This window comes from Pongo pygmaeus, chromosome 10, assembly GCF_028885625.2.
Source record: "Pongo pygmaeus isolate AG05252 chromosome 10, NHGRI_mPonPyg2-v2.0_pri, whole genome shotgun sequence".
Taxonomy (NCBI): Eukaryota; Metazoa; Chordata; class Mammalia; order Primates; family Hominidae; genus Pongo; species Pongo pygmaeus.
Window position 1 is genome coordinate 1,505,526 of NC_072383.2, and position 27,679 is coordinate 1,533,204.

At 45.2% G+C, this 27,679-nt stretch overlaps 1 protein-coding gene across 12 annotated transcripts in view; it reads left to right on the top strand.

Moving 5' to 3' along the window:
• The window catches only part of ERC1 (ELKS/RAB6-interacting/CAST family member 1), a 511,134-nt gene extending 485,241 nt beyond the window's left edge, over positions 1-25,893 (top strand). For all 12 annotated transcript variants that reach the window (XM_063672288.1, XM_063672287.1, XM_063672289.1 and 9 more), the window contains one exon: positions 20,131-25,893. In XM_063672288.1, coding sequence (XP_063528358.1) covers positions 20,131-20,268 — 138 coding nt within the window. In that variant the 3' untranslated portion in view covers positions 20,269-25,893. The remainder of the gene's footprint in view (positions 1-20,130) is intronic.
• Positions 25,894-27,679: the final 1,786 nt, after the last annotated feature.

Genomic DNA, 27,679 nt, shown 5'->3' on the forward strand with positions numbered 1-27,679 from the left:
TGTGAGTTACTGGGCCAGGAGTTTATATCACATTAAAGGGTCATTTCGTCATCTCACCAGGGAGTCAGGAGATACCACCCAGAGAATATATCAGATTTATACTAAAAAAAGAAAATCCAGCAAGATCCATAGCTCTCTGTGGGAGCCATTGCAGTCTCTCCCTGTCACAGTGGCCCTAGAATCAGATGCCACGCACTGGAAGTAGCAGAATGCAGCCCTGGACGTAGAGGGTGCATTGAGCACGTGCCACTGTGGCTGTGGGGGAAACTTCCGGAAACTTCCTTCTCTCTTCCTGCCTGGCCTGAGAGATTGCCTGGACGTGGATCAGGCTTTGTGCTGGTTTAGCACTTAAATCTCAACTGCAACAAAGCCTTGTTCTTACCGCCCTGACAGTTTCAGCATTAGGTTTCTTATTTGTTGTTTGGGTTTGGGGGTTTTTTTGTGTTTTTTTTTCTTCATCTTCTCCCTTTTGACACTTTTCATTTCTGAGAGCCAAACCAAATACGCTAGGCAGACTAGCTAACCTGGCTGTGTCTGCGATTCCCAGAGCCCTGCTGCTGCTCTGATGGGTCCCTTTGGTAAAGAGGGAAATTTTTCTCCACTTTTATAATGACGAGCCCTTAATTTGAATGTCTCTGTTCGCTTCAGTTAATAGACTTGTAAGAAATAATGTGAGATATTACCAAATCAGCTTAGACAGCCGGATTAAAAATCTGCCTCACTGGGAAATCTGCTTCTTTGTTTAGAGTACTCCACACTTTCTCAAGCCTGCATCCGCAAATCTTTGGCCTGATAAAGCCTTCTAGAGTCCATCGTCCATCTCTTGATTCAGGACTGTACTTCATCCAAGCATTCCACACAGAAGGGTAGCTGGCTTGTTCTTTGAGTGGGATACCACGTCACAGTTCCTTTGGTGTTCCAGGGACGTTTCTACACAAGAGATGGTCCCCTGTTTTCTTAGTGTATAGAGGCTCATCAGACCAACGTAAATCTCCTGTTGAGTTTTATTTTTTTAATTCCCATTTTTGTCTTTTATAGTCATGTTTTCTGTTTTCTTGCCAAACTCCCATTCTATTCAGCTCCCTTCCCAGATTGTTCAGGGAAGGTATAACACCCACATCAAGATAAAACCTGCTGAGCCTGGTGGCACACACCTGTAGTCCCAGCTGCTCAGGAGGCTGAGGCAGGAGGATCACTTAAGGCCAAGAGTTCAAGACCCGCCTGAGCAGCACAGCGAGACCCTTTTTCTAAAAAATTAGGTATAACTTTTCAGGAAAGAGGATAATCTGGAAAGTTGCTGTAGGCACAGACTATCACGTAGAAAAAACTGAAATTATCTCAGCTAGGGAAGAATGCTTTAGGCAGGAAGACAGCCAGAATTTTAGAAGTGTCTAGACATAAGTAAGTTAGAAATTAAGATATGAGTATGTTGGTGACATCTGCAAATACAAAATATAATCATCAGAAAGCGAACATTTGTGCTGGTTTTTGTCCAGATAACGGTTTAAAACTGAATTGTTGTATCTGTTGTACTGCGTGGTTCCAGCTCCTGCTATACATGAGGAGGTTAATTTGGAGTGGCAGGTGTTAGCAACACGTGTTTCTTGGTCCTGTAGATTGCCACTGACCCCAATTCATTTGTCCACCTTTGCTGGGGTTACTTGGTATCTCAGTTGTTGACTTTCACAAAATAATGGTTGACTCTAACCTTGCAAAGAATAATAAGCAACTGTGAGTGGTGACAGCTGGAGGAGGTCTGACAGCTAGCAAGACCGGATTCCTTGTAAAACTTTCCTCTCAGGTAGGGGAGACTTCCTCTTTTTCTCCATGGAGAGCTTATGCACCTGGATGCGGTGGAGCCTGATTCTCTAACCACTGGCCAGGCGTGATAGATACATATTAAGTTTTCCTACAACAGATAGATCTGTCAGTCTAACCTGTGTACCTGGCCCTGTACCTCTTGAGACCTCAGCTGTCTTACTTGTAAGGTTAGAGAATGGGACTGGTAGTTCTTGTAGCTCCCTTCCGGGCTGATGAGTCTAAATTTCAGAATTGGCCTGTTTTGGGTGTAGCATTTGTAGATCTCGTTGTTCCATTTTTGGGTATTTGCCTGAGCTGCAGGTCGGGGACAGGGGACAGGGTAGAAAACTAAACGATAATTTATGTTTTTATATAGATTCACTAGAAATCTTAACTGTTTTATTTCTTTTAGGGCTGGGGGCTGCCAGTGTCAGTTGCAGAGTTTTCAGTGCCATAGCTGGGAAGCAGAGAAGCTCTTGATTTGTTTTTGTTTTGTTTTTAACCTTTGAAAATGAATGGTAGAAATATGTGATGACCTAACATTAAACAATCTAGGCCAAGCACAGTGGCTCCCCACGATAATCCCAGCACTTTGGGAAGCCAAGGCGGGAGGACTGCTTGAGGCCAGGAGTTCAAGACCAGTCTGGGCAACATAGTGAGACCTCCTCTCTACAAAAAAATTTTAAAATTAGTGGGGTGTGGTGGCATGTCCCTGTAGTCCCAGCCACTCGGGAAGATGAGGTGGGAGAATCGCTTGAGCCCAGGAGGTAGAGATTGCAGTGACCCATGATCACACCACTGCACTCCAGCTTGGGCAACAGAGTGCAACCCTGTCTCAAAAGACACAAAAAAAAAAAGAGAGAAAAGGAAGGGAGAAAGGAAAGGAAAAAAGGAAGGAAGGGAAGGAGGGAGGAAGGAAGGAAGATAAATCTAGCTACCCTAAGGCATATGGCTAGCATTCACTCAATAAATATTTAATGAACACTTATTACATGCCAGGCATAAAGTGTTGTTGATAATACGAGAAAGTGATTACATACTTGAGTTTCCCTCCCATCCAGGGAATCTCATCTTCTATCATGAGAGAAAGAAAGGAGGAAGTCCCTTTATGTCACCACTTGAATCTGGAGGAGATGACTGCAGACTATCAAATTGTTAAGCAGTGGAATTTTGACTTTGGATAGACAGACCCGAATGGAGCCAAACTCTTGTTGTTTTTTGTTTGTTTGTTTGTTTGTTTTTCTGAGAAGGAGTCTCACTCTGTTGCCCAGGCTGGAGTGCAGTGGTGCGATCTCAGCTCACTGCAACCTCCGCCTCCCGGGTTCAAGCAGTTCTCCTGCCTCAGCTTCCTGAGTAGCTAGCATTACAGGCACGCACCACCATGCCCAGCTAATTTTTGTATTTTTTTTTAGTAGAGACGGGGTTTCACCATGTTGATCAGGCTGGTCTTGAACTCCTGACCTCGTGATCCACCCGCCTCGGCCTCCCAAAGTGCTGGGATTACAGGTGTGAGCCACTGCGCCCAGCCCAAACTCTCGTTTTTATTATGCCATTTTGTTCAAGGTTAGTTATGGGAGAGCAGTAACATCTTATTTACTTTTGGTCTAAGCAACAGCCTTTCCTTCCTGTAAAAACATATTCACACATTGCCTGGCAAAGGAGTTCATCACAAAGTAGGAAGGGGAGCTGGGTGTGGTGGTGCGCACCCATAGTCCCGGCTACTCAGGGGTCTAAGGCAGGAAGATCACTTGAGCCCAGGAGTTCCAGGCTGCAGTGAGCTGTGATCTCGCCACCGCACTCCAGCCTGGGGGACAGAGTGAGACCCTATCTCAAAAAAAAAAAGGACGGGGAGGGAGAAGGAGAAGGCCCCACAGCAGCCTCACAGCCATTACCACTTCCAGCCCACTTTGCACAGAGTCTCTGCAAGTGCAGACTTGAAAGGAACAGAGGACGCTGGAGTTAACTTTAATCAGTGGGAAACAACCATAGGATAAATTCTTCAAGAGCAATTTTAGTTTTCCCTGGTACTAAGTGCTAAAGGGATTCTGTAGAGTCAAAACGTGACCAGATGCCTGTAGAAAAATAGATGCCTGGGCAAAAAAGATTGAGGTTTAGAGGGATTGCAGAGGGTTAGAGGGATTCCAGATCCCTCTGACTGTGTAAGTTTTATGTCTTATTCAATAGATGCTCTTACGGCAAAATACATTTCCATTTACTCCAGTTGTTTGAAATTCCAAACTAGGACGTTATATTATGTCTTCATATCTCCTAAGAAGCCTGCAGATTCAAACTAGGGGCTTGTGGGCCGGACCTGGCCAGGACGAACACCGTTTCCACTTCATCTGTCAGCTCCAAAAGGCTCCGAACATCATGCCAGGTTACAGCTCAGACCTCATGGCCTGTGACGCATCCTGGGACTTAGCTGTTAGAACCTCAAGTTTAGATTCTTGTCTGCTTCAACCAAACTAGGCATTTCTGAATAATTTCCTGCCCGCCACCAAACCATCTGCAGAAAGGAATTAATCTGAGTCACTGCCAACCACAGAGGAATTCATTCACTGACCCCTCTTGTAACCGTCCCTTCTTTATACCCATCAATACATCCTCCCTTTCACCTCATGCTTTGTGACTATGAATAGAGTTGTTTACCTTGAAATCAGGCCAAGTCCACAGAACTTTTAACTGTTTTTTCTCTTTTACAAATTTATTTCACGGAGTTCTGGTAGCTCTCTCTAACATCTTTACTAGAGAGAAAATGTTGTTTCTGTTCTAAAATCATGACTTGTGCTGAACAGTAAATGTTTGGGGCAGTCTCCCTGAATCAAGCAGCCCACCCCTCAACTCTGCTTCTCTTTCTCCATTCAGCCCCCTCGCATTCCTTATTCTTTAGACTGTCAGCTTGTTCTCTGGCAGTTATCCTAACACAGAAAGAGGGAAGGGGGCCTGAGTGGTTTTCCCTGTAGCCAGTCGTAACCATGCTTTTGTCTGCCATGTGCTTGGAGAGCCTCATCTCTGAAATGTTCCCGCTCTTCTGAGCTTCCTCTGTCCGTTTCTTCCCTGCGCAGTCGTAGGGGCTGAGGCCTTCTCCCCTTCCCTCTGGTGCATACACTCCCAGCCTGTGTTGCTTTGAGCATTCAGATTGAGTTGCTATTGCATTTGTGATTCTTGGCTCAAGTCCCTCTAGAAATCATATTACTACTCTGAGTTCAGGGAGGGCTGGAACAGCTACTAATAACAGAATGCATTTTAATAACATTCAACACACAAAAGCCAGAGAATTTCTGCCAGAGGCCACCTTTGTATCCTATACTTGTCCCGTATTCCATTGCTTAAGAACTTTAAACAGAGTGGGGTGCTACACTGTATAGTTTATGTGCCCTGCTGTCTACCATCAGATTGTTTTGGTTTGAACATGCTTCAAATTTGAACTTAAATAGCTCTTTAGAACATTATCGAGGCCTTTCCCCAGAATTAGCGTCTATTCCTTTATTTCATTCACCATTTTCAGATTGTCTGCTACGTGCAGGCCTTTTGTTATGAGGCAACATTGGTATACAAAAAAGAATTCACCAAGGAGCTTGAAGAACAGTTGGGGAATTAAACATAAAACCAACTATTGAAAGAGAGGACAAAATGAATACTGTAGCAGTTTACACTTCTAACCAGGGATGGCATTACAGAGAAAAGGGGCTCAACCGTGAAGGATAAGAAAGAGAAGAAAGGTGTGTAGGAAGTAAGATTGTCCACATTCTAGAATGAGAGAAAAGGAAAAGCAAAGACAGGGAATGGTAGGTATGTACCAGGAGATGAAATTGGAGCAGTAGCTCCCATGCCAAAAAGCTTAGTCTTTTATTTTGTAGGAAGGAAATCGTTTAAGATGTTGGAAGAGGAGGAGGGAACTGTTCCAGCCTATTTTAGAAAGATTACTCTTACACCAGGATTGAAGTGGTTATGAAGCTATTGCAAGATGGTAGAACATGAGAGCTTGAATTAGGATTGTTAACAAGGATATCAGAAATGAAAAAACTAGGCTAGATGTGGTGGCTCACACCTGTAATTTCAACATTATGGGAGGCTGAAGTGGGAGGATTGCTTAAGGCCAGGAGTTGAAGAGCAGCCTGGGCAACATAGTGAGCCTTCATCTCTTTAAAAAAAAAAAAAAAAAAAAGGCCGGGCATGGTGGCTCACGCCTGTAATCCCAGCACTTTGGGAGGCCGAGGTGGGCGGATCACAGAGTCAGGAGATCGAGACCATCCTGGCTAACACAGTGAAACCCCATCTCTACTAAAAATACAAAAAAAATTAGCCTGGCATGGTGGCGGGCGCCTGTGGTCCCAGCTTCTCAGGAGGCTGAGGCAGGAGAATGGCGTGAATGTGGGAGGCGGAGATTGCAGTGAGCTGAGATCGCACCACTGCATTCCAGCCTGGACGACAGAGCAAGACTCCATCTCAAAAAAAAAAAAACTTAGCCAGGCGTGGTGGCGCTCTCCTGTAGTCCTAGCTACTCGGGAAGCTGATGCAGGAGGATCACTTGAGGCCAGGAGTTAGAGGTTACAGTGAGCTATGATCACTCCACTGAACTCCAGCGTGGGCAACAGCGCAAGACTCTTTCTCTTCAAAAGAAAGAAAAAACTAAATTAGAAGAAACATGATCTGGAAAGAGCATTAATTGGAAACTCACAGAAGAAGTGGCCAATAAATATATTTTTTAATGTTTTACCCCAATTTTTGGCTTCACTACAGATGGGAAGAACTACGAATGAAAACAGCGCTGTCATACTGGGAAAACAGTGCTGTCATACTGGGAAGGGTGGGATTGGTTGGTTTGTTGGAGTCCTCAGTATGTTCAGAGAGTGGGAAAATGGCACCCTTATTTCTTGCTTATGGGCTGAATATTAGTACAGCTATTCTAGAATGGTCTGGTTACTCGTCAAAAGCTTTACACAGGTCTATGCCCTTTGACTCAGGAATTTTAAGTAAAAAATCATAGACATGCAAAGATTTATGTATGGGAAAATATAATACATTAATATTTATAGGAATGAAAACTTGAGAACAAACTGTCTATTGGAGTTAAATAAATTACAATTTAATAAAATGGATTACAGTGCAGCCCATTATGAATTATTTTAGAAGAATATTTTATCACATGAAAAACTGTTTAATTATTAGGTGAAAAGAACAATTCATTAAATAGTGTGAACAGTATGATTTGATGTGTAAAGGGAACATTCACCAAGAGATGTTTATCAGGCACTGGAAAGATGTGAGTCTGAAACTCAGTAGAGAAAGAAGCTAGAGTTATAATTGTGTGGATCCGCCTTCATAGTGCTTACGTTTAGATGACGGACATAGAAGAGTTATTATGCTATTTATTATACATGTGATATTTTCTGTGATTAAAAAAAATTTTTTGAAGAAAAAACACCTACCTCAAAAGAAATAAATTTGAAAGAAAGTGGATTAAATGTGTTAATGCACTAAAGCACTTAGAATAATACTTGGCCCATAATAAATGCCCAGTAAGTTAGTTGCTGTTATTATCACCCCCCACTTTTAAAGCTAAAGGTAAACACGTTTCACTAAGCAGAGGATCTAAGAGAGAACAGTGGACAGTCTCCTTAGACCTCAGGAAACCCCTGCACACGTGAGACTGAGCAGAAAGAAGAAGAACAACACCAGGACAGGGAAGAAATGTTGGGGCAGGCAGAGGAGAACCAGAAACATGTGGGTGTTGGGGGCCTCGAGGGCAGACAGCCTAGCAGGTGTTTTCAGGGTCAGATTGGATCGTACAGTTAGATAATCCTTGGGGGTCCTTGGTGGGTTTTTTTCTGAAGTTTTGACATATAACTTGCATACAGAAAAGTACACAAATCCTATGTATATAGCTGAATTACACACTCATATAGCAAATTCTTGGAACAAGCAGCAGAATGTTACCAGTGCCTAGAAGCCCCTTGGCTTCCAGTCACTCCTCATCCTCCAAGGATAACCTGACCTCAAACACCACAGATTAGTTCTGCCTGTTTTAAAACTTTCTATGCCTGGAATCATACCATACTCTATTATGTCTGGATTCTGTCATTCAACATCATGTTTATGAATTGTATCTGTTTTGTTATACGTATAGTTCATTCATTCTCATTGCTCTACGATATTCCATTGTATGAATGTGCCACAAATTATTTATCATCTATTTATCATTCAATATGGACATTTGGGTTGTTCCCAGGTTTTAATACTCTTACCAGTGTCTTCAGGTGAATTTACGTATACCTACAAGTCCACTTGTTCAGCCTTGGCATTCAACTTTGGTAGATACTGCCAGATGTTTTTCTAAAGTGGTCGTGCCCATTTACACTCCCACTGGGAGTGTAGGAGAGGCCAAGTGGTTCCACATCCTTGTCAGCACTTGATATTGTCTGTCTTTTTAAATTTTAGCCATTCTGGTGGTTATTTAGTGGTATCTCCTTGTGATTTTAACTTGTATTTTCCTGATGACTAATGAGTTATCCACCTTTTTATATGTCTGTTAACCATTTCAGTATACTCTTGTGGTCCTTCAAGTGTTTTGCCTGTTTTTCATTAAGAACTGTTGTTACTGCTTTATAGGAGTTCTTTATATATTATGGGTATGCATAAATCAGATATGTATCTTCTCCTGTGGACTGCCCTTTCACTCTCTTAATGGTGTCTTTTAAGAGACAGAAATCCAGCCGGGCACGGTGGCTCACGCCTGTAATCCCAGCACTTTGGGAGACCAAGGCAGGCGGATCACAAGGTCAGGAGATCAAGACCATCCTGGCTAACACGGTGAAACCCCGTCTCTACTAAAAATACAAAAAATTAGCCAGGCGTGGTGGCAGGCACCTGTAGTCCCAGCTACTCAGGAGGCTGAGGCAGGAGGATGGTGTGAACCCGGGATGTGGAGCTTGCAGTGAGCCAAGATCGTGCCACTGCACTCCAGCCTGGGCGACAGAGTGAGACTCCGTCTCAATAAAAAAAAAAAAAAGAGAGAGAGAGAGAGAAACAGAAATCCTTAATTTTAATGTAGATCCAGTTTATCAATCAATTTTTTCTTTTTGTGATTATTGCTTTTTGTGTTCTGTTTAAGAAATCTTTACATTCCCTAAAGATGGTCTCTTACATTTTCTTGTAAATGCTTTATTGTTTTACCCTTCACATTTATATATGTATTCATCATGAATTGATTTTTGATAATGGTATGAGGTAGAAATCCAAATTTGTTTTGCATATAGCCCCACCATTTATCAGAAAGACCTTCCTTTCCCAGTGCACAGTCAAGTGGCCGTATATGTGTAGGGTTTTTCTGTGTTCTCTTTTTGTCCCATTGGTCTGTGTGTCTGCTCTCGTGCCAGTGTTATGTATGTGCATCGCTGCCGCCTTGCAGTGACAGTCTTCTTCCAGAGAGGAGCATTTGTACAGCTTCGTTCTTGGCGGCTGTCTTGGCTGTTCTGGGCTCTCTGCATTTCCACTTACTCTTTGGAATCAGCTCGTCTATTCACATACACACCTTCCAGTTTTGACATGGCTTGCATCAACCGTATACATCACATACACACCTTGCCATTGGTTGAGGCAGAATTCACACCTTTACAGAATTGAGGCTTCCAATCCTTAATCATGTTTATTCCTCCATTTAAGACGCTTTTAACTTCTCCAGATATTTTATAGTTTCAATATAGAGGCTTTTGTAATCTTTCGAGAGGGCAATTTCAGTGAAATAGCAGAAACTATATTCTTAGTTATTAAGGAGAGAACTCAGAAATGCAAGTAACACATGTAGACTGTTCTTTTGAGAAATTTGGTTACAGGAAGAGAAAAGTTGCTACTAGCTTGTGAGATGCAGATTCCAAAAGTCTTTTCAGGACGGGCAGGATTCAGTGCCCTCAGAAGCCATAGTGAAAGACCAAGGGAGGGGTTGGAAACAGAGTTCACTGAAGGGACGGAGACATGGAGAGTTAGCTCAGGAGTGTGGGTACTCCTGAGGAGGGTGGAACCCTGCTCGCCTGGAGAAGCCAGGTGGGGTCATTTTGAGGCAGGACGGATCCAGCACAGCGTTACCTCAGACTCCCCAGGTGCTCACATAATCAACAGCACAGAGCTGTCGTGAGCCGGGCCCTTTGCACTGAGAGCAGCAGCAAACCCTGCTGCCCTCACACCTGTCCTCATCCACACCTCCAAGCCCCTGGAATACAGCACATGTTATTTTAACAGAGCATATTCCATTTTCTCTACCGAAGGTGCATACTTGTACATGTGTCATTCCAACAGTCCTTTCCTCCAGAGTATCTGGAGGATACTTTTTTTTTTTTTAAATAAAATCTTGCAGTGCCCAGGAGGCTTGAGGAATATTTTGTAGTAGAAATGCTATATACGGAGGAAACTAAGGTGCTGAGATATGAGACTTCGTGCTTAAGTTATAGAAAGGGCTGGCAGAATTCATGGGAACAAACTTGTTTTGCAGTTTAGTGAAAATTGGTTTACTCTGGAGTGTTTTTTGTTATTGTTTGTTTTTAGATACAAGGTTTTTCAGCACGTGCACAGAAAATGGCATCTGCACATCTAGGGAACTGATTGGGTAAACTTAAGTGCTGCCCTAATTATGGTGTTTTTAAGAAAGTAACCAAGAAGCCAGTATTTTTCACTGTAATAGTTATAGTGGTGGGATTACTTGCCAGTATTAGAAAATGGAGAACGGGAAATGGAAAATCTCATTGGATTACTCCTTCTTACATTACTACGTTTGGATTTGTAGTCTTAACAAGGCAGTAAAAGGAAGGGGAAAGAAGGAATCAATTCATTGTAACTAGAATGTAATGAGCACTTTCATTAAATCACAATTTAATTTGTACTCTTTGGGAAATTCTTTTCTGGTTTTAAGCCTAAAGGGGCCTGCCTTGAAGACGAGGTGAGGAAGATAAGCAGGTATGGGAGGGGGTGTGGGTAGCGGGTAGGGGGCGAAGAGAGCAAGAATATCTCGAGTAATACCTGTTAGGGGAAGTTTCAGACACTAAAATACATCTTTCCCAACTTATCCACAGAATCCATTGCATCCCAAAGCCATGCAAAAACTGCCTTTTTTCATGTGATGCGTATGGTAAAGACATGCAGACGCCTCCAGACGTCCCCCTTACTCTGGGGGGTCTGTTGCAAGCTCCCCAGTGGATGCTGAAATTGTAGATGGTACTGAAGCCTATAGATGCTGTTTTCTCCTGTACATACATACCTGAGATAAAGTTCAGTTTATAAATTGGGTACAGTCAGAGATTAATAATAAAATAGGACAGTTATAACAATACTTGGAACAGCATGCACTGTAAAACTTATGAATTGTTTATTTCTGGAATTTTCCATTTAATATTTCCAGATCGCAGTTGACTGAGGGTAATTGAAACCGTGGAAAGGGAAACCACGGACAAGGGGGCGCCGCCGTGTTTTAGTATAAGGAGGTACTAATCCATTTCAGGTTTTGTTTTCACACCTGTGCTGTGTAACACATTCATCTAGGTTTTTAGTTTGGTTTCTTCACACTGCCTCTCTTTCTTCCTAAGCGATCTAAAAGCTTTAACAACACATGCCTGTACTCCTTTGACTTCAGAATGACTAAAGCTTTACAATCAAAGTCAACAAAATAAAAATCGCATTTTAAAAGTAATCACAGTTACACAAGAGAAGTTGATCCTTGAGATTCTTTCAAGCCAAGACAAAATAGAATGGATCAAGCACCAATGAAATCACTCCCTGCTCAGCTGTGCCCACAAGTAATACTGCTTTCAGATAAAATCTGAACCATGCCTAATCCCTGGAGAACAGAGAAAGGCCTGTCAGATGGAAAGCAACTCCAGCTAGTGAAGGAACACTTCTCTAAACTTTTCGATTGTGTGATTCCCTCTATTTTTAAACACCTTTTCCCAGGCGTAGCATACATTAGACCCTGGAGAAAGCGTAGCCTTATAGTCTGCCTCTGGATTTTTTCTCCTTAATCTTATTCCACCATTTCTTGTTACACTTCCTCCTCCAGTGCTAAATCACTGTCCCTTCTTGTTTGCACCCTCCTGGCATGTGGAGGTGATAACCACATTTCCCTCCCCTTTGTTTTTACTTAGTTCAGGTCTCCATGTTTAGTTTTTCTAATCCTGCCCATAAAATGATTCTTTCAGCTTCTTAGTCATGCTGCCATTTGTCTTTGAACTTACTCCAGTTTGTCTCCATTTTTCTGGTAATGAGGTGTCTGAAACGGAACACAGTGCCCTTAGGTGTGGCCTCGCTGAAACTGTGTAATGGAATGGGGGTCTGCTGAGGAGTGAGGCTGGGGCCGGCCAGCCCGGGGGCCTTTTGTGTCTCTTGAAGAGCTGGAATTGCTTCCGTCAAGATCCGGCGATTCCTGTGCTCCAGAATTGCAGTGAGCAGCCCAGTGCCTTTCCTCCTTTGTGCCTCACCTCATACTGTGTTTGCATTTGAAATGACCCTTTTCTGTCCCCTGCTGTCAAGAAAATACCCACCCCCCCAACCCTGCCTTCCTTTCTGTCCAAACTGAGGGCATTTTATCTCTACCTGTTTGTGGCAGTTACTACACAGTGTTTTGCATAGAGCACTCAGTCAATTTTTTAAAGAGTTTTTTGTTTGTTTGTTTGAGATGAAGTTTCGCTCTTGTCTCCCGGGCTGGAGTGCAGTGGCGCGATCTCGGCTCACTGCAACACCTGCCTCCTGGGTCCAAGTGATTCTCCTGCCTCAGCCTCCCGAGTAGCTGGGATTACAGGCACCTGCCACCACACCCAGCTAATTTTTTTGTATTTTTGGTAGACGGAGTTTCACCGTGTTGGTCAGGCTGGTCTCGAACTCCTGATCTCAAGTGATCCACGCGCCTCGGCCTCCCAAAGTGCTGGGATTACAGGAGTGAGCCACCATGCCTGGCCAATTTTTTTATAGTTTTATTGAGATATAATTTACATGCATACAACTCACCCATTGCAAGTACGTAATTCAGTAGATGTAGTGTGTTCTCAGAGTTGTGCAGCCATCACCATACTCGATTTTTGAACATTTTTGTCACCCCAGAAGGAAGCCCCCACCCATTAGCAGTCACTGCCAATCACCCCATCCTACCCCAGCCCCAAGCAGCTGCTACTCTTACTTCCCAACTCTGGATTTGGCTACTCTGGAATTTCATCAAGAATGGAATCAGGCTGGGCATGGTGGCTCACGCCTGTAATCCCAGCACTTTGGGAGACCAAGGTGGGCAGATCGCTTGAGCCCAGGAGTTCGAGACCAGCCTGAGCAACATGGCAAAACCCCATCTCTACAAAAAAATACAAAAATTAGCCAGGTGTAGTGGCATGTGCATATAGTCCCAGCTACTTGGGAGGCTAAGGCAGGAGGATCACTTGAGTCTGGGAGGTGGAGGTTGCAGTGAGCTAAGCTCCTGACACTGCACTCCAGCCTGAGCAACAGAATGAGACCCTGTCTCAAAAATAAAAAAGAATAGAATCATACAATATGTGGTCTGTTGAGACCGGATTCTTTCATTTAGCGCAATGTTTTTATATACTTTACGTAGTGTAGCTTTACATAATGTCACGTGTTAGAACTTCGTTCCTTTTTATTGGCCAGTCGGTTAATACTTTTTGAGTGGATATTTTATACACTTCATTTTTTCCCGCCTTAAGGTCGTAGAGTATCAGAATTATGCCTTTAAACGTATGTACAGTTTTAAAAGGTATTTATGTTATATATTTTGGTATATTTCTTATTGCAAAATTAATGTTGCTTGTGCTATAAACAGTACAGAGGTATGTAAAGTAAAAGTAAAATTGGAACTCCTTCCATCCACTGAGGGCTTTTTTTTTTTTTTTTGGAGACAGAGTCTTGCTCTGTCACCCAGGCTGGAATGCAGTGGCGCGATCTCATCTCACTGCAACCTCTGCCTCAGGGGTTCAAGCTTTTCTTGTGCCTTAGCCTCCTGAGTAGCTGTGACTACAGGCGCTCACCACCACGTGTGACCGATTTTTTTTGTATTTTTAGTAGAGACGGGGTTTCACCATGTTGGCCAGGCTGGCCTCGAACTCCTGAAATCCGCCTGCCTCGGCCTCCCAAAGTGCTGGGATTATAGGCGTGAGCCACCACGCCCAGCCTCACTGAGGTCTTTAAAAAATCTTTGTTCCAGCCGGACGCAGTGGCTCATGCCTGTAATCTCAGCACTTTGGGAGGCTGAGGCGGGCGGATCACAAGGTCAGGAGATCAAGACCTTCCTGGCTAACATGGTGAAACCCCATCTCTACTAAAAATACAAAAAATTAGCTGAGCGTGGTGGCAGGCACCTGTAGTCCCAGCTACTCGGGAGACTGAGGCAGGAGGATGGCGTGAACCCGGGAGGCGGAGTTTGCAGTGAGCCGGGATCGCGCCACTGCACTCCAGCCTGGGCAACAGAGTGAGACTCCATCTCAAAAAAAAAAAAAATTATTTGTTCCTACAAATTGCCTTAGTAACCATACTTGTACATACATTCTTAAATTTCTTACTAGTGTTTCTGTTGAACATACTCTAAAAGTAGAATTATTTGGTCAGAGGACATATACAATTAAATTTGGCTGATGAGACCAAATTGCTCACCTCCCTACAATTGTCCCACAGGTCATTGCTCCGGTGTTCCCACTTCCCATGCCCTAGCCAACTCTGATTGTCAGTGACCTCGAAACGTCTGCCAGTGTGACCGGGGAAAACCTAAACCTATCTTGTATAGTTTATATTTCTTGTTTGTTTGTTTCTTTTGAGTTTTTCTTTTCCTTTTTTTTTTTTTTTTGAGATGGGGTCTTGCTCTGTTGCCCAGGCTGGAGTGCAGTGGTGCGATCTCGGCTCACTGTAAGCTCCGCCTCCCGGGCTCAAGCAATTCTCCTGCCTCAGTCTCCGGAGTAGCTGGGATTACAGGTGCGCGCCACCATGCCCGACTAATTTTTTGTATTTTTTTTAGTAGAGATGGGGTTTCACCATGCTGGTCAGGCTGGTCTCGAACTCCTGACCTCATGATCCACCCGCCGCCCCAGCCTCCCAAAGTGCTGGGATTACAGGCGTGAGCCACCGTACTGGGTCTTGTTTTTCTTTTTTTGAGACAGGGTCTCGCTGTGTTGCCCAGGCTAGAATGCAGCAATACATTCATATAGCTCATTGCAGCCTCAACCTCCTGGGCTCAAGAGTCCCTCCCACCTTAGCCTCTAGAGTGGCTAGAACTACAGGCATGCACAACCACACCTGACTAATTTTTTTATTTTAATTTTTTGTAGAGATGGGGTCTCGCTGTGTTGCCCAGGGTGGTCTTGAACTCCTGGGCTCAAGTGATCTGCCTGCCTCAGCCTCCCAAAGTGCTGGGATTACATGTGTGAGTCCCCACACCTGGTCAAGTTTATATATATATATATATTTTTTTTTTTTTTTTTTTTTTTTTTTTTTTTTTGTGAGACAGAGCCTCACTTTGTCACCCAGGCTGGAACACAGTGGCGTGGTCTCGGCCTACTGCAACCTCCACCTCCTGGATTCAAGCAATTCTTCTGCCTCAGCCACCCAAGTAGCTGGGATTATAGGCACCCGCCACCACGCCTGGCTAGTTTTTGTATTTTTAGTAGAGACAGAGTTTCACCATATTGGCCAGGCTGGTCTTGAACTCCTGACCTTGTGATCTGCCCACCTTGGCCTCCTAAAGTGCTGGGATTACAGGCGTGAGCCACTGCATCTGGCCATATTTAATTATTAATGAAGTTGGATATTATTTTTGTGCTTGTTAGCCGTTTGCATTTCTTCTGTGAGTTTTTTGTTCATATTCTCTGCCTGTTTTTCTATTAGGTTATAGGTTTTTAGGCTTATGGTACCACTTCATAATACATTGATGTCAATCCTTTGTCTTTTTGTTTTGTGTTTATTATGTTTTTCAAGCCGTCATTTGTACTTTAAATTAATAGCTCTTCTGTCTCCATACAGATATTTTAAATTTCTAAATAGTCCAACTTACCCTGTTATTCCTTTATGATTTCTGAATTTAAAAGCACTTACCCTCCTCCCCAAAATAAAGCTAAAAACACTTTTCTGTCTCCCATCTCAAGATTATAAAAAATATGCTCTTAAATTTACTTTCAGTATTTTCACAGCATAGGTTTTAAATATACATCTTTAACCAGTTTGGAATTTATGTTGCTGGATGGTGTGAGCAAGAATACAACCATAAATGGGCCCAGTTGACCCTGTACAGTTCATTGACTTCATATGCTTCCTGGTCATATCCTAAATCCCAGTCATTTAATGGTATCAACCCAACACTCTTCTAATTATTGTACTTCTGTGGCATGTTTTGTTTGGTAAAGCAAGTCTTAACATCACTCTTCTTTCTTTAAAATATTTTTTTGACTCTTCTCTATATGTATACTTCAGGATAAATGTTGGAATCCATTATCAAATTCCAAAAAGAACCTTTAGGATTTGTTTGGAGATGTGTTATACACACAAATACACACGTACATAAAGCCTCAAGTAATGCATGATGAAATATATAGCCATGGTTATCTCTAGATGATGGCAATATTCTAGGTGATTTTTTTCTTGTTTTTTTATTTTCAAAAGTGTTTACAATATTTGTGAAGCACTTTTTACTTTATTTTATTTTTGAGATAGAGTCTTGCTTTGTCGCCGAGGCTGGAGTACGGTGGCACAATCTCAGCTCACTGCAACCTCCGCCTCCCAGGTTCATGCAGTTCTCCTGCCTCAGCCTCCCGAGTAGCTGGGACTACAGGCACGTGCCAGCACGCCCGGCTATTTTTTGTATTTTTAGTAGAGACGGGGTTTTGCCGTGTTGGCCAGGCTGGTTTTGAACTCCTGGCCTCAAGGGATCCGCCCACCTCGGCCTCCCAAAGTGCTGGTTTTACAGGCGTGAGCCACTGCACCCAGCTGTGAAACCACGCCCGGCTGTGAAGCACTTTTTAAATTGTGGAAAACTCCTGAAAAAAATGTTCTTAAACTAAGTTATATCCTTTGGTAACTTCATGATTATCTACTTAACGTAACAGAAGCCCAATTAGAATAAAGACTATTGCATGGGAAATAAATAAGTGACTTGTAGAGACTGAAGAAGAGTTACCTGGCTCAGAATATAAACTAGAATTGTCTGGAATATTCCTGGGAAGAATCGAGCTGGAATCAAGCTCCTAAAGCAACACCACCCCATAACCTCTTCTGTAGCTTGGTTGATGTCAGTTCTGCTGAGACTTTAGAGTTTGTAGCCTTTTCACTTAGCATTTCTGGGTTGTTTTCTCTGCAGCTGTGTTTACAAGGTACCCAGCCTCCTAGCTTTCCCTGTTGAAGAGATTCTTACTCATGCGACAGCCAGAGTTTGAGATGCACCAAGGCAGTGTGGTCTAAATCTGGCCCCTCAGTGTCCTGGTCTTTTAGTCACCATTTAGCAGAAAGAAGATTGCTAGGGCTATTCTTAACTCTGATATATTTAAGAAGCACTGTGCTAATTCTTGACTCAGAGCATCTAGATTCTTTTTTTTCTTTTCTTTTTTTTTTCTTGCCCTGTCTTATGGTGCCAAGCATCTAGTTTTTTTGTTTGTTTGTTTTTTGTTTTTGCTTGTTTTAAGATGGAATCTCAGCTGAGTGTGGTGGCTCACACCTGTAATCTCAACATTTTAGGAGGCCGAGACAGGAGGATCACTTGAGGACAGGGGTTCAAGACCAGCCTGGGCAACATAGTTAGACCCCACCTCTAAAAAAAAAGAAAAGAGAAATAAAAAAATTAGCCAGGCATGGTGGTACACATCTGTAATCCCAGCTACTTAAGAGGCTGCAGCAGGAAGATCACATGGGCTCAGGAGGTCGAGGCCACAGTGAGCCTGATCAAACCATTGCACTCCCCCACCGGACAACAGAGGGAGACCCTGTCTCAAATTAATAGAGAGAGAGAGGAGGAGGGTGGGAGGGAGGGAGGGAGGAAAGAAAAGAAACAAGAAAGTGAGAGAGAAAGAAAGAAAAGAAAGGAAAGAGAGAGAGAGAAAGAGGCCAGGTGCGGTGACTCACGCCTGTAATCCCAACACTTTGGGAGGCCGAGGCGGGTGGATCACAAGGTCAGGAGATCGAGACCATCCTGGCTAACACGGTGAAGCCCCGTCTCTACTAAAAATATAAAAAATTAGCTGGGCGTGGTAGCAGGCGCCTGTAGTCCCAGGTACTCGGGAGACTGAGGCAGGAGAATGGCATGAACCTGGGAGGCGGACGTTGCAGTGAGCTGAGATCGCGCCACTGCACTCCAGCCTGGGCGACAGAGCGAGGTTCATGTCTCAAAAAAAAAAAAAAAAAAAAAGAGAAAAGAAAGATAGATGGGATCTCACTATCTTGCCCAGGCTGGACTCAAATTCCTGGGCTCAAGAGATCCCCCCACCCTCAGCCTCCCAAGTAGCTGGGATTACAGGCATGCACCACTGTACGCAGCTCCCTTTTTGCTTTTTAATCTATATGCTCTTGCTGGGTGATCTTACCCATTTAGTAACAGTTAGAACACCTAATATTTGTCAAGCATTTTCTATTAGGCATTGCACTGCACTTTATGTGACTATCTCATTAAATCCTGAAAACAGCCCTGTAAGGTAGGGCACAGGAGCTCACAACTGTAAGCACTGTGGGAGGCCGAGGCCGAGGCAGGAGGATTACTTGAGCCCCGGTGTTCAAGACAAGTGTAGGCAACATAGACTCCCATCTCTCCAAAAAAATTAAAATTTAAAACATTGGCCTGACATGGTTATTATTGCCTCATTTTACAGATGACAAAACTGAGACTCAGACAAGTCAAGGTCAGATGAACTAATTGGCAGAACTGACCTTGAAACCCAGGCAGCCTAACTCCGGAGCCTATGTTCTTAACTGTACTTTATATTCCATTTTTAATTTTCCTCCTTTCTTTCCTAAAACCTGCTCTGTCTCCTTCATTTTTGGTCTTATTTGTCCAATATCCCCAGCTAGAATTGTCAGAAATGATTCTCCAGTTCTCCCTCACTTAACGCCTGCTCCTTTTAGTCCTGCCTTTTGAAGAGGCTCAGACCTGTGTGTTCCTTTCCACGTCCCTGACCCTCCCTTGCGTCAGCCCCGCCTAACCCCCACCTGGGCTGGGAGCAGGAGCTGCCCTTGGTGGACTCTTCCTTCTGCTCAGTCTGAGAAAGTGACGATGCTCATGTCACTGTACCATTTAAAAATGCGTGGATTTACTTTCTTGTGGTTTTGGTTTTGGTTTTTACGCAGATCACACTGGAACGCCCTCACTTCACATGCTCAGTCTGGCCCTCGCGTGTGTTTTCAGCTCCATTTCCTGTCATTCTCCACCCACTCCCTGTGCCTTACATTCCTGCCATCCTGAGGCTTCCCTTTTCTCAAGATCTGGGCCAGGCCTGTCCTAGCTCCACGCATCAGCCTTTGTTCTTCTGCGCTAAGCCTCCTTTGTCTTTGATCTCCCAGACAGGTTCTAGTCAGCTCCCAAGATCCAGACCCCATGCCTCTTTAGTAGCATTTCCTCAGATTCCTCCAGGGTGAGGCAGACACTCTTAGGGCTGCCACAGCACATGCTCAAGCCTCAGCTGCGGCCTCACTCTGCTGGGTGGTCATTTATCTGTTTACGTGCTTGTCTCCATTAACCTAAATGGGTCTTCAGGACAAGGACCAAATCCCTTCAGCTTTCAGCACCCAGCACAGAGTAGCCCTCAATAAATGTTGGTTAAAATGCTTGAAGGAATGTGAAAGAGGTTGTTAAAAACAACAGGAAGTTAAAAATATACTTACTTCTAAGCAAAGGGATTATCTTGTGTTTCTCAAAGTAATCTCTTCAGCTAAATTAGCAGGCCTTAGGTGGGTAGGCTAATGTACTGAATGAAAGCGATACACGGCAAATGGAGAAGTCCTTTAAATTATAAGTTCCCTTAGGGCGAGGGTCACTCCACAAGGTTAAGATCCTATCTGAGATCACCATGCCCATCTCTCCTGCTCTCATGCACGTGTGAGCCTGTGACTTGGCGGAGAGAACATTCTGTTTAGAGTGAGAGGCCAGGGCTGAAGTCACAGCTCTGCAAAAATGATCAGCTTTGGGCCTAGAGCCAGTGACTAAGTTTTTGGGCCTCCCTTTCATGAAGACACATTTGATATTTGCTTTTACACTTTTCTTATGGTTGATGCAGAGAGACTTCACATAGAAAGTGCCTTTGTCATTTATCGATGAAAAATAATTCTTAGCTCAGTGCAGATGGGATTGTTGTATCTGAAATCCATCTCTCCTTTCCCTTTCAGCTTCAGGATGAGTTAGAGAAAGGCGAACGGGACAATGCAGAACTGCAGGAGTTTGCCAACGCCATTCTTCAGCAGATAGCAGACCATTGTCCCGACATCCTAGAGCAAGTGGTCAACGCCCTGGAAGAGTCCTCTTGACCCTGCTTTGTGGGGAAGCCTGAGGTAGTCACCCCAGGAGCTAAGAAAGGAGAACTACGAGGAACAGGCGCCCAGAACCTTCTTGGCACCAAACACTACAAACTTCATCCCAACTTGCTCACTTGAAGAAGTGTGATTCCAGCACCATTTCTACATCTGCCATCTTACTCTGCCTTTCTGCTTTGAATGTGGGCTCTACACTAACCTTCTTGATGTCCAGGGTAGATAAAAGGTCGATTCTCTCTGAAGAACTGCCACCTGGTCATCAGCAGTGGAGAACTGTGGGAGCTGGTGGCTCTGCCCTGACAGAGAGCCATGGAGCAGAGGAACCTCTCACCTCCTGTCCTCCGACATGAGAATGAAACCAGGAATGGACTTGGAGTTCAGCAGGCTGAGAGGATGCCTCCAATGGACCAGAGAGCTGAGTGTTCTAATATCGCAATAGGTGCTTTCTCCTAAAAGGGTAAAAAACAATCTCAAAAAGATTAGAAAAAGAGAAGGGGGGAAGGGAAGAGAAAATCGACTCTTCTTTTTACTGTCTCTTCTGCTTACTTTCCACATGAGATGCTTTGTACCGGGGAGCTGTGAGCAGGCCTCACGATGGCTTGGGAGCACTCGTCCCCCAAGGTCTGAGTCTTCACCCAGCCCTGCCTGTCTGTCCCAGCCTTCCTCACTCTGTTCCTCAGCCAGTTAACAAGAAGATGATGTGAGGTGTTCTCCACCAGTCTCTCCTGTTTGAGACTGTTGACCTTATCATGCTGAGGTGTTAGATCAAATATCTCTAATTGAAGAACATATGAGGTTGAAAGAGCACCAGCCAGCAACATAGCGCGACCCTGTCTCTACAAAAAATTAAAAAGAGAACACAAAGTTGACGTATGAGACCCTGTTGTCCCCGCCTGCAGCTTTGCCCCAGTAGCAGATGCCTGTACCTCTTGGGCTGGTTTCCCCTGAACACCTCCAAGAGGCTGCCTGCCTTGCCAGCACCTGTGTCCCGAGCGCCTGCAGCCCAGTGATCCCTCACTCACCCTGCTAGCTTTGCCCTTGACTTGTCTTCTCAGAACCTCAGCCTCGTGCATTGCCTGGAAACTTCTTCTGGCATAAATGAAGGTTTTTCGTCCTACACACATTCCTTCCTCGATTATTTCATTCAGAGAATATTTATGAAATGCCTACTGTGTGCAAGTTATCCATCCTTGAAAAGGCCACTTCTCAGTGAGGGAGAGGTGTAGTGGATTCTGTGAGACATACCTGCTGGAGTCGAAGCAGTAAATAGCATGTCCTTCCCCTCCCCGATCTTAAGAAAAGGTGTGTTTTCTAGAAAAGTTCCCTAATGGAATTCATGAGTTTGGGGAGGCTCAGTCACCCACTTGCCTATAAGATTCCATTTGATGATTCTGGATTTTTGCTGTTTATTGTTGCCCTTAGAGGGGCTCTGAGTATCTACTTGTGGGTGGCCATTTCCTGACATCCACATGTACCTCGTGGAATTCAGCCAGCTTCATGTTGCAAATCAGAAAGCTGACCCCAAGACTGCAGATCAATGAAAGTATTGGCATTGTTAAGGACATAGCATAGACAACAGCAGTCGTAAATAATTAGGCGTGAAGAAGTAAACCACTTAACCCAAATCTAGTTCTTTGACCACCTTTGCCACCAGAACCCAGCAGACACTCACATCTCCTGATAAGAGTTGCTGGACTCAGTGTTTTTGTTTTGCATTTTCTCCTCTCCTTCCCCACTTACTCAGAGAATTGAAAGTCTGTAGAGTCAGCACAGCCCCATCAGTCCAGGAACTTCCCACCGCCAGCCCTTGACTGTCCCATTAACTTACATGGTCAGATCTCCAGCTGCCCCTACTCCCTGCTGTAAAACAATCCCTCTCCCTGTGAGAGGAAACTGTGGAGCGTTTCTTATCGAAGGTTAAATGGACTCTGCTCATAAACCTCTTACTGAGATGCTTCCTGATAGCCAGGCTGGCCAGAGAGGGGTGCAGGGGTTAGATAGTAAGTGGTGGTCATTTGTGGTCAGTTACCTCAATTCTGTTCATTGCAGTGCCCATAAACCATGTAGAAAGCTCCCAGTACTGAAAGGCATGAGTATTAGAATCTCACTTTATCCACCATAATGTAAAGAACTGGGGTATGATAACAGCCTTTGCAGGGCCACAGTGAAACCAAGAAAGCAGGCGAGGCCGTGCCTAAACAAGTGGTCTGGCGCTGGCCAGCTGCTCTCTCCAAGCAGGTGCCCCAGATCCCACCCACGTGGCCTTTCTCACCAGGTGCAGCACCTGCCACTCTCAGCCACTGGGTGTGTGACTCTCTTCATCTCAACATTCTCCACCACTTTCCCTCCAGAAAAACTGACGGAAGGAAGCCCTCTGTGAGTGCTTCTGAGAAGAAAAATTTCTGGGACAGATATCATCTGTCTGGTCTCTATGAACAGCAAGGAATCTTCTTGGCCCTTCTTGGGCACTGGTCTGGCATCTCAAATGATGTGGAGACTGGCTAAGAGTTCAGTAATAAACATGGACTGACTGCCTTTGTGCTGTAGGGCAGAGTGGATGCAGTTTGTAGCATTCAGAGTATCTCATTGAGTCTAGATCATTGAACCAACACTTAACCAAATGTCTCACTCCCATCACACTAGGACTTGTCATTCCATGCCTCTCTCCTAGTAGTCATGGTTTCATATGGTCATACAACTGCCACTGAAGTTATACAGCCTTGAAAACTTAATGCAGGTTGCCCTTAATTTTCCCCACACCCCTCCATCGGCAAGTCTAGTTGCCCTTTAGCACCTAAAGATCTGCACCCCAAATCAATATCACCATAAAGAGGGCAAAAAGAAGAGTGGGTGTGATCCCAACGGGGTTTTGTAACTGAAGTACAGTGTGAGCTTCTCATCTTTTCATATACCTCTAACCCCCGGTACTCATTGAATCATTGATGAGGTATCTCAGTTGAGATTTGCAAGGACTTTGATACCATTTGAAATGGAAAAATTTTGAACGGGCTTTAACATGTTTGAGAAATATGGATGGGGCTGGCAACGGTGGCTCACGCCTGTAATCCCAGCACTTTGGGAGGCTGAGGCAGGCGGATCATCTGAGATCAGGAGTTCGAGATCAGCCTGGCCAAGATGGCAAAAACCCTGACTCTACTAAAAATACAAAATTAGCCAGGCGTGGTGGCATACGCCTGTAATCCCAGCTACTCGGGAGGCAGGAGAATCGCTTGAGCCTGGGAGGCAGAGGCTGCGGTGAGCCGAGATCGTGTCACTGCACTCCAGCCTGGGTGACAGAGACTCCGTTTAAAATATATGTATATATATGGATGGGAATCACCAAATTCATCTCAGCTCTAACCTTTTAACCTTTGTCCTTGCACTTTACAATCTAAAGGTCTACCTGTGGCTCTCAGACTTCCTCACACTTGGGTTTTAGAAATAACTTGTAAAGCAGACAGGACCCAAGGCCGCCTTCAGTGTCGAGAGGGGCATTGTGACTTGCCCCTCGATTTCTGTCCCTTGAAGTCTGGTTTTCCGTGAGGAACTTGCGGGCTCACCCACCCCCAGAGTGAGAGAAGAGGAAGGCAAAGTCATCACAGACACGGTCTTGGCCGCCTGCTGAACGAATCCCTCCCCTACTGAGGGTCAGGGTTGTGAGAGGAACATCATGTGTCACCCCAAAATATAAATGTTTCTGAGCTGCCCATCCACTGGCATTTGGATTTGCTGCCAGAGTCCTGTTCCTCCCAGAACCACCCCACCCTCCTGTTGACCATGTTACTTGAGTGCAGGCCGGGTGGCTACCCTCAGAGTCTTTGAGGAAAGAGCCAAGCAAAGAAGACCTCGCTGCGTGGAGTGTGACACCACATGGCATTTCTCAAGCCCAGCGGACCCCGTGTCAGCAAATACCAGTAATTTAACATCTACTCCTGGCCTCTTCACCTGCCTGGGTTCGGAACTGAGGAGGAAGGATGAGAAGAGTCTGCAATGCAGCAGGCGCCCTCCGCAGAGCGAGGCCTCCCGTCCATCACTGCCAGCCCTGGGCTGCTCAGGAGGGGACGTGAACCACTCAAAGGAATGTCTTAAAGAGGATCTGGAGTTTCCCCCATGCAAATTAGGGAAGAATTAGGCAAGAAAAGACATACCTTACAGGGAAATGCTTCTGAACAAAATGGCTGTCTTTACCTACTCTTGTTAAGCAAAAACTGTCTCCAGACTTTTTAGTGTCAAAACTGTAACCACCTGTCTCCTGATTTTTTCCAATGTGTTTGGCAAGTGCTGTGACCCTGTTGTAGGTACTTCTCCTGACTCTTGGGGGAGAAGTGGTTTTAGGGATTGATTTGGGGGAGCGGGTTTTTGTCCCATCCCACCTCCTCTCTTCTTTCTCTGCTTGTCGATATTGTCTGTGTGATTCAGAGAATTGGGGCAGTTACATTGTGTCTGTTGTTGAGATTATTAAAAGATTAAAACGTAGTTGTAGAAATGAAAAATTAAAGAGCTGTGTTTTAAAAATGCAAACCAATATCTTGTTAATAAAGGAATTCAAACTATGGGGCAGCCACACTCCCCTCCTCCTCCCAGGCTGGCATAAGTGGCCCCGGGCTGGCAGCTTAGGAAGCATGGAGCACACTTACCATAGTGCCTGCCTGGGCAAGAGACACCTGCCGAGCAAAAGGAACGAGAATCTGGGGCTCAGAGCCTCACGGTTGTGCCAGGATTTTCCGATACATGCTCAGGACCTCTGGGTAGAGGTTTCACAGTTTGTGACCCCGTAACATAACCACCCTCACCCCACGTGGGTCCTAGCTCAGTGTGCCTAATACTGCATGGTAACCTGGGCTTGACCCCGAAGCCCCTGCCCGGCAGGCCACAGGACCTCTCCTGCCCACTTGGTGCTATCTCATCCACTGGCCACCCAGCACGGGTGAGCACTGGCCAGCCTGGAGCCTGCAATCCGGGTGGAACAGACTGTCCTCCATGTCAGTTCCTTCTGGCTTCGGGCCCTCAATTCTTTCCCTTGGAGCTTTTTTAGACCCCAGATCTCCTAGGCCCAGGCTCTCTCTTGACCCCAGAGAAGGCACTGTCAAGAAGGAAGTGAACCCTACTGAAGGCAGAGAACCCACCCCGGCCAAAGCAGGCCTGGGTCCAGCCCCTCATTCCACACCACGCCAGTATTGCATCCATCTACTGCAGCTACACGTCCTGAGGGCATCACCACCCACTCTGGCCTGCTGGCCCATCGCAGGACTAGCCCGGGCACCTGCCGGGCACTGCAGGATGTCCAGTGGGGTCTGTGACTTGCTCCCTTATGCATCAGAAGAGAAGTGTTGCACTTTAATGGAGGAGCTGAGGAGCACCTGCCCCCTTGTAGCTTGAGTTCCTTTTGGTAACAGTAGCAGCCTCCATGGTGGTGTCTGTGATGCAAATGCACCCGCTGCCTTCAACTGTACATGTGTGTTCCTGCTGGAGTTGTGTTACTGACAGGATAATGACATTACAAAGAAATTGTGTTATATTCGACTTTGCCTTGATAATTATTGTAAACACTTTGTTCATTTTTTCTTTTTTATTCACAAACTAAATCCACCAGGAAATTATAAAGTTATTTAAAAACTGTGCTGTGTCCGTCTTTGAGTCTCACTCAGCTGATCGTCCAGGCAAGATGTGTCCCCAAATGCTGGAAAAGATGGACAAGGTCTGCAGTGCCCAAGAGGCCAACTCCAATGGCAGGCAGCCCGAGGGCCAGGGGTCCCAGGATTTACGGTGGGTGTGGGAGTTACCACACAGCCCTGACGGGCGTGGTGCCACATCCCCCAGCCTGCTGTGACCTCAGAGGAGTGAGCTTCCTTTCCCTTCCCGCCTGATCTGCGGGTTTGCAGCTTTTAAAGTCAATTCCTGGTTCCCTTTTTCCTTCTTATACCCTCAGCCCCGGGCCAGGTTATCCATGTCACATCTCACTGTTCCAGAGCTTAGAGTAGGTGCCCAGCGCTGAGGGATGGTGTTGCTCTTGTGCCAAGGTAGAAGAGCCGTAAAGGCCGGCCATCAAGGGAGGGCTTTGCCCAGGACTGGGACTCAAGCTTCAGCAGGGCATGTTCTGATGCACTGACTCTGGGGCATGCAGGCTGGGTCAACAGAAAGTGTGCGTGCCAAGAGTAAAAGGAGCCGAGAAACCCTGTGCTTGGTCGCGGCTGTCATTTCCAGCTTTGGGATTTGTCTTGGGCCTTATGCTCAATAAGAAATTATTCTGGGGGATTTCTTTTATGAGAATTACTTTTCTGCTTAGCCACACTTCTGTGTCTACCCGAGAAAGGAATCAAGCCAGCTTGCTGCATTCCTTCCCTCCGCCGTGTAAATTCTGTCACACACTGGGTGTTGGTGCTTGGGAATTTTAGCAAGAGAGTCCAAACTCGTTCTTCCTGGTCAGCCCTCCCAGTGCCCAGGTCCCACCCTGGCCTTGCTCTCTGCAGCCAGAGCAGCTGTTGGGAAGCTCTGCCAGGGGAGGCGTGCCCGGGAGACAGGGCGCTGTGGACACGGCCGGCCGCAGGGCTGAGGTTGCTTGTACTTTCATCATATGAAGCAGGAACAATTTTACTAGCAGTGCATGTATTATTCTGCACAATATAAAATCACAACCACAAGCAGATGTGTCCACAGAAAGCTGTCAGATTACACTGGTCAGCTGTTTCCAAGGTTTCCCATTCATCTTTTTTACTATTTATTCACACTGCTTTCTACCAGCACCCAGTTGCAGGCAAGTGGACACAGACCATAGATTTAAGGAAAATATGTGAAAACTTTAAGAATTCCATCCACTAATTTTTTTTTTTCAGAATTGAGAGAAGATCACTAGTACTTTATTTTTGAGGTAGAATATCTCAGGCTGGCTCAAAAATGATTAGGAACTAGTTAGGGACTGGGTGCTATGGCTGAAACCTTTAATCCCAACACTTTGGGATGCCAAGGTGGGAAGATCATTTGAGGCGAGGAGTTCGAGACCAGCCTGGAAAACAGTGAGACCTCTCTCGTTACAAAAAATTAAAAATTTAGTAGGGCATGGTGGCATATGCCTATAGTCCCAGCTGCTCTGGAGGCAAGAGGATGACTTGAGCCTGGGAGATTGAGGCTGCAGTGAACTGCAGTGATCACACCACTGCACTCCAGCCTAGAGGTGCAGAGAGAAACCCTGTCTCAAAAAAAATAAATAGGGTCTGGGGCTCGGGGGAAGCTGGTGTGAGGTCTGTGAGCCTTCCCAGGCATCCTGGAAAGGGCCCAGACTCGCAGACTGCAGCACTGGGCTGCCCCTTGACCTCCCAGCCTCTCCTTCCCCTCTGAAAGAGCGCCTCCTTCATCCCTGTCCCCAGTCTAGGTCATAATGAAGGTGCCGTAGGATGATCTTTTTCCT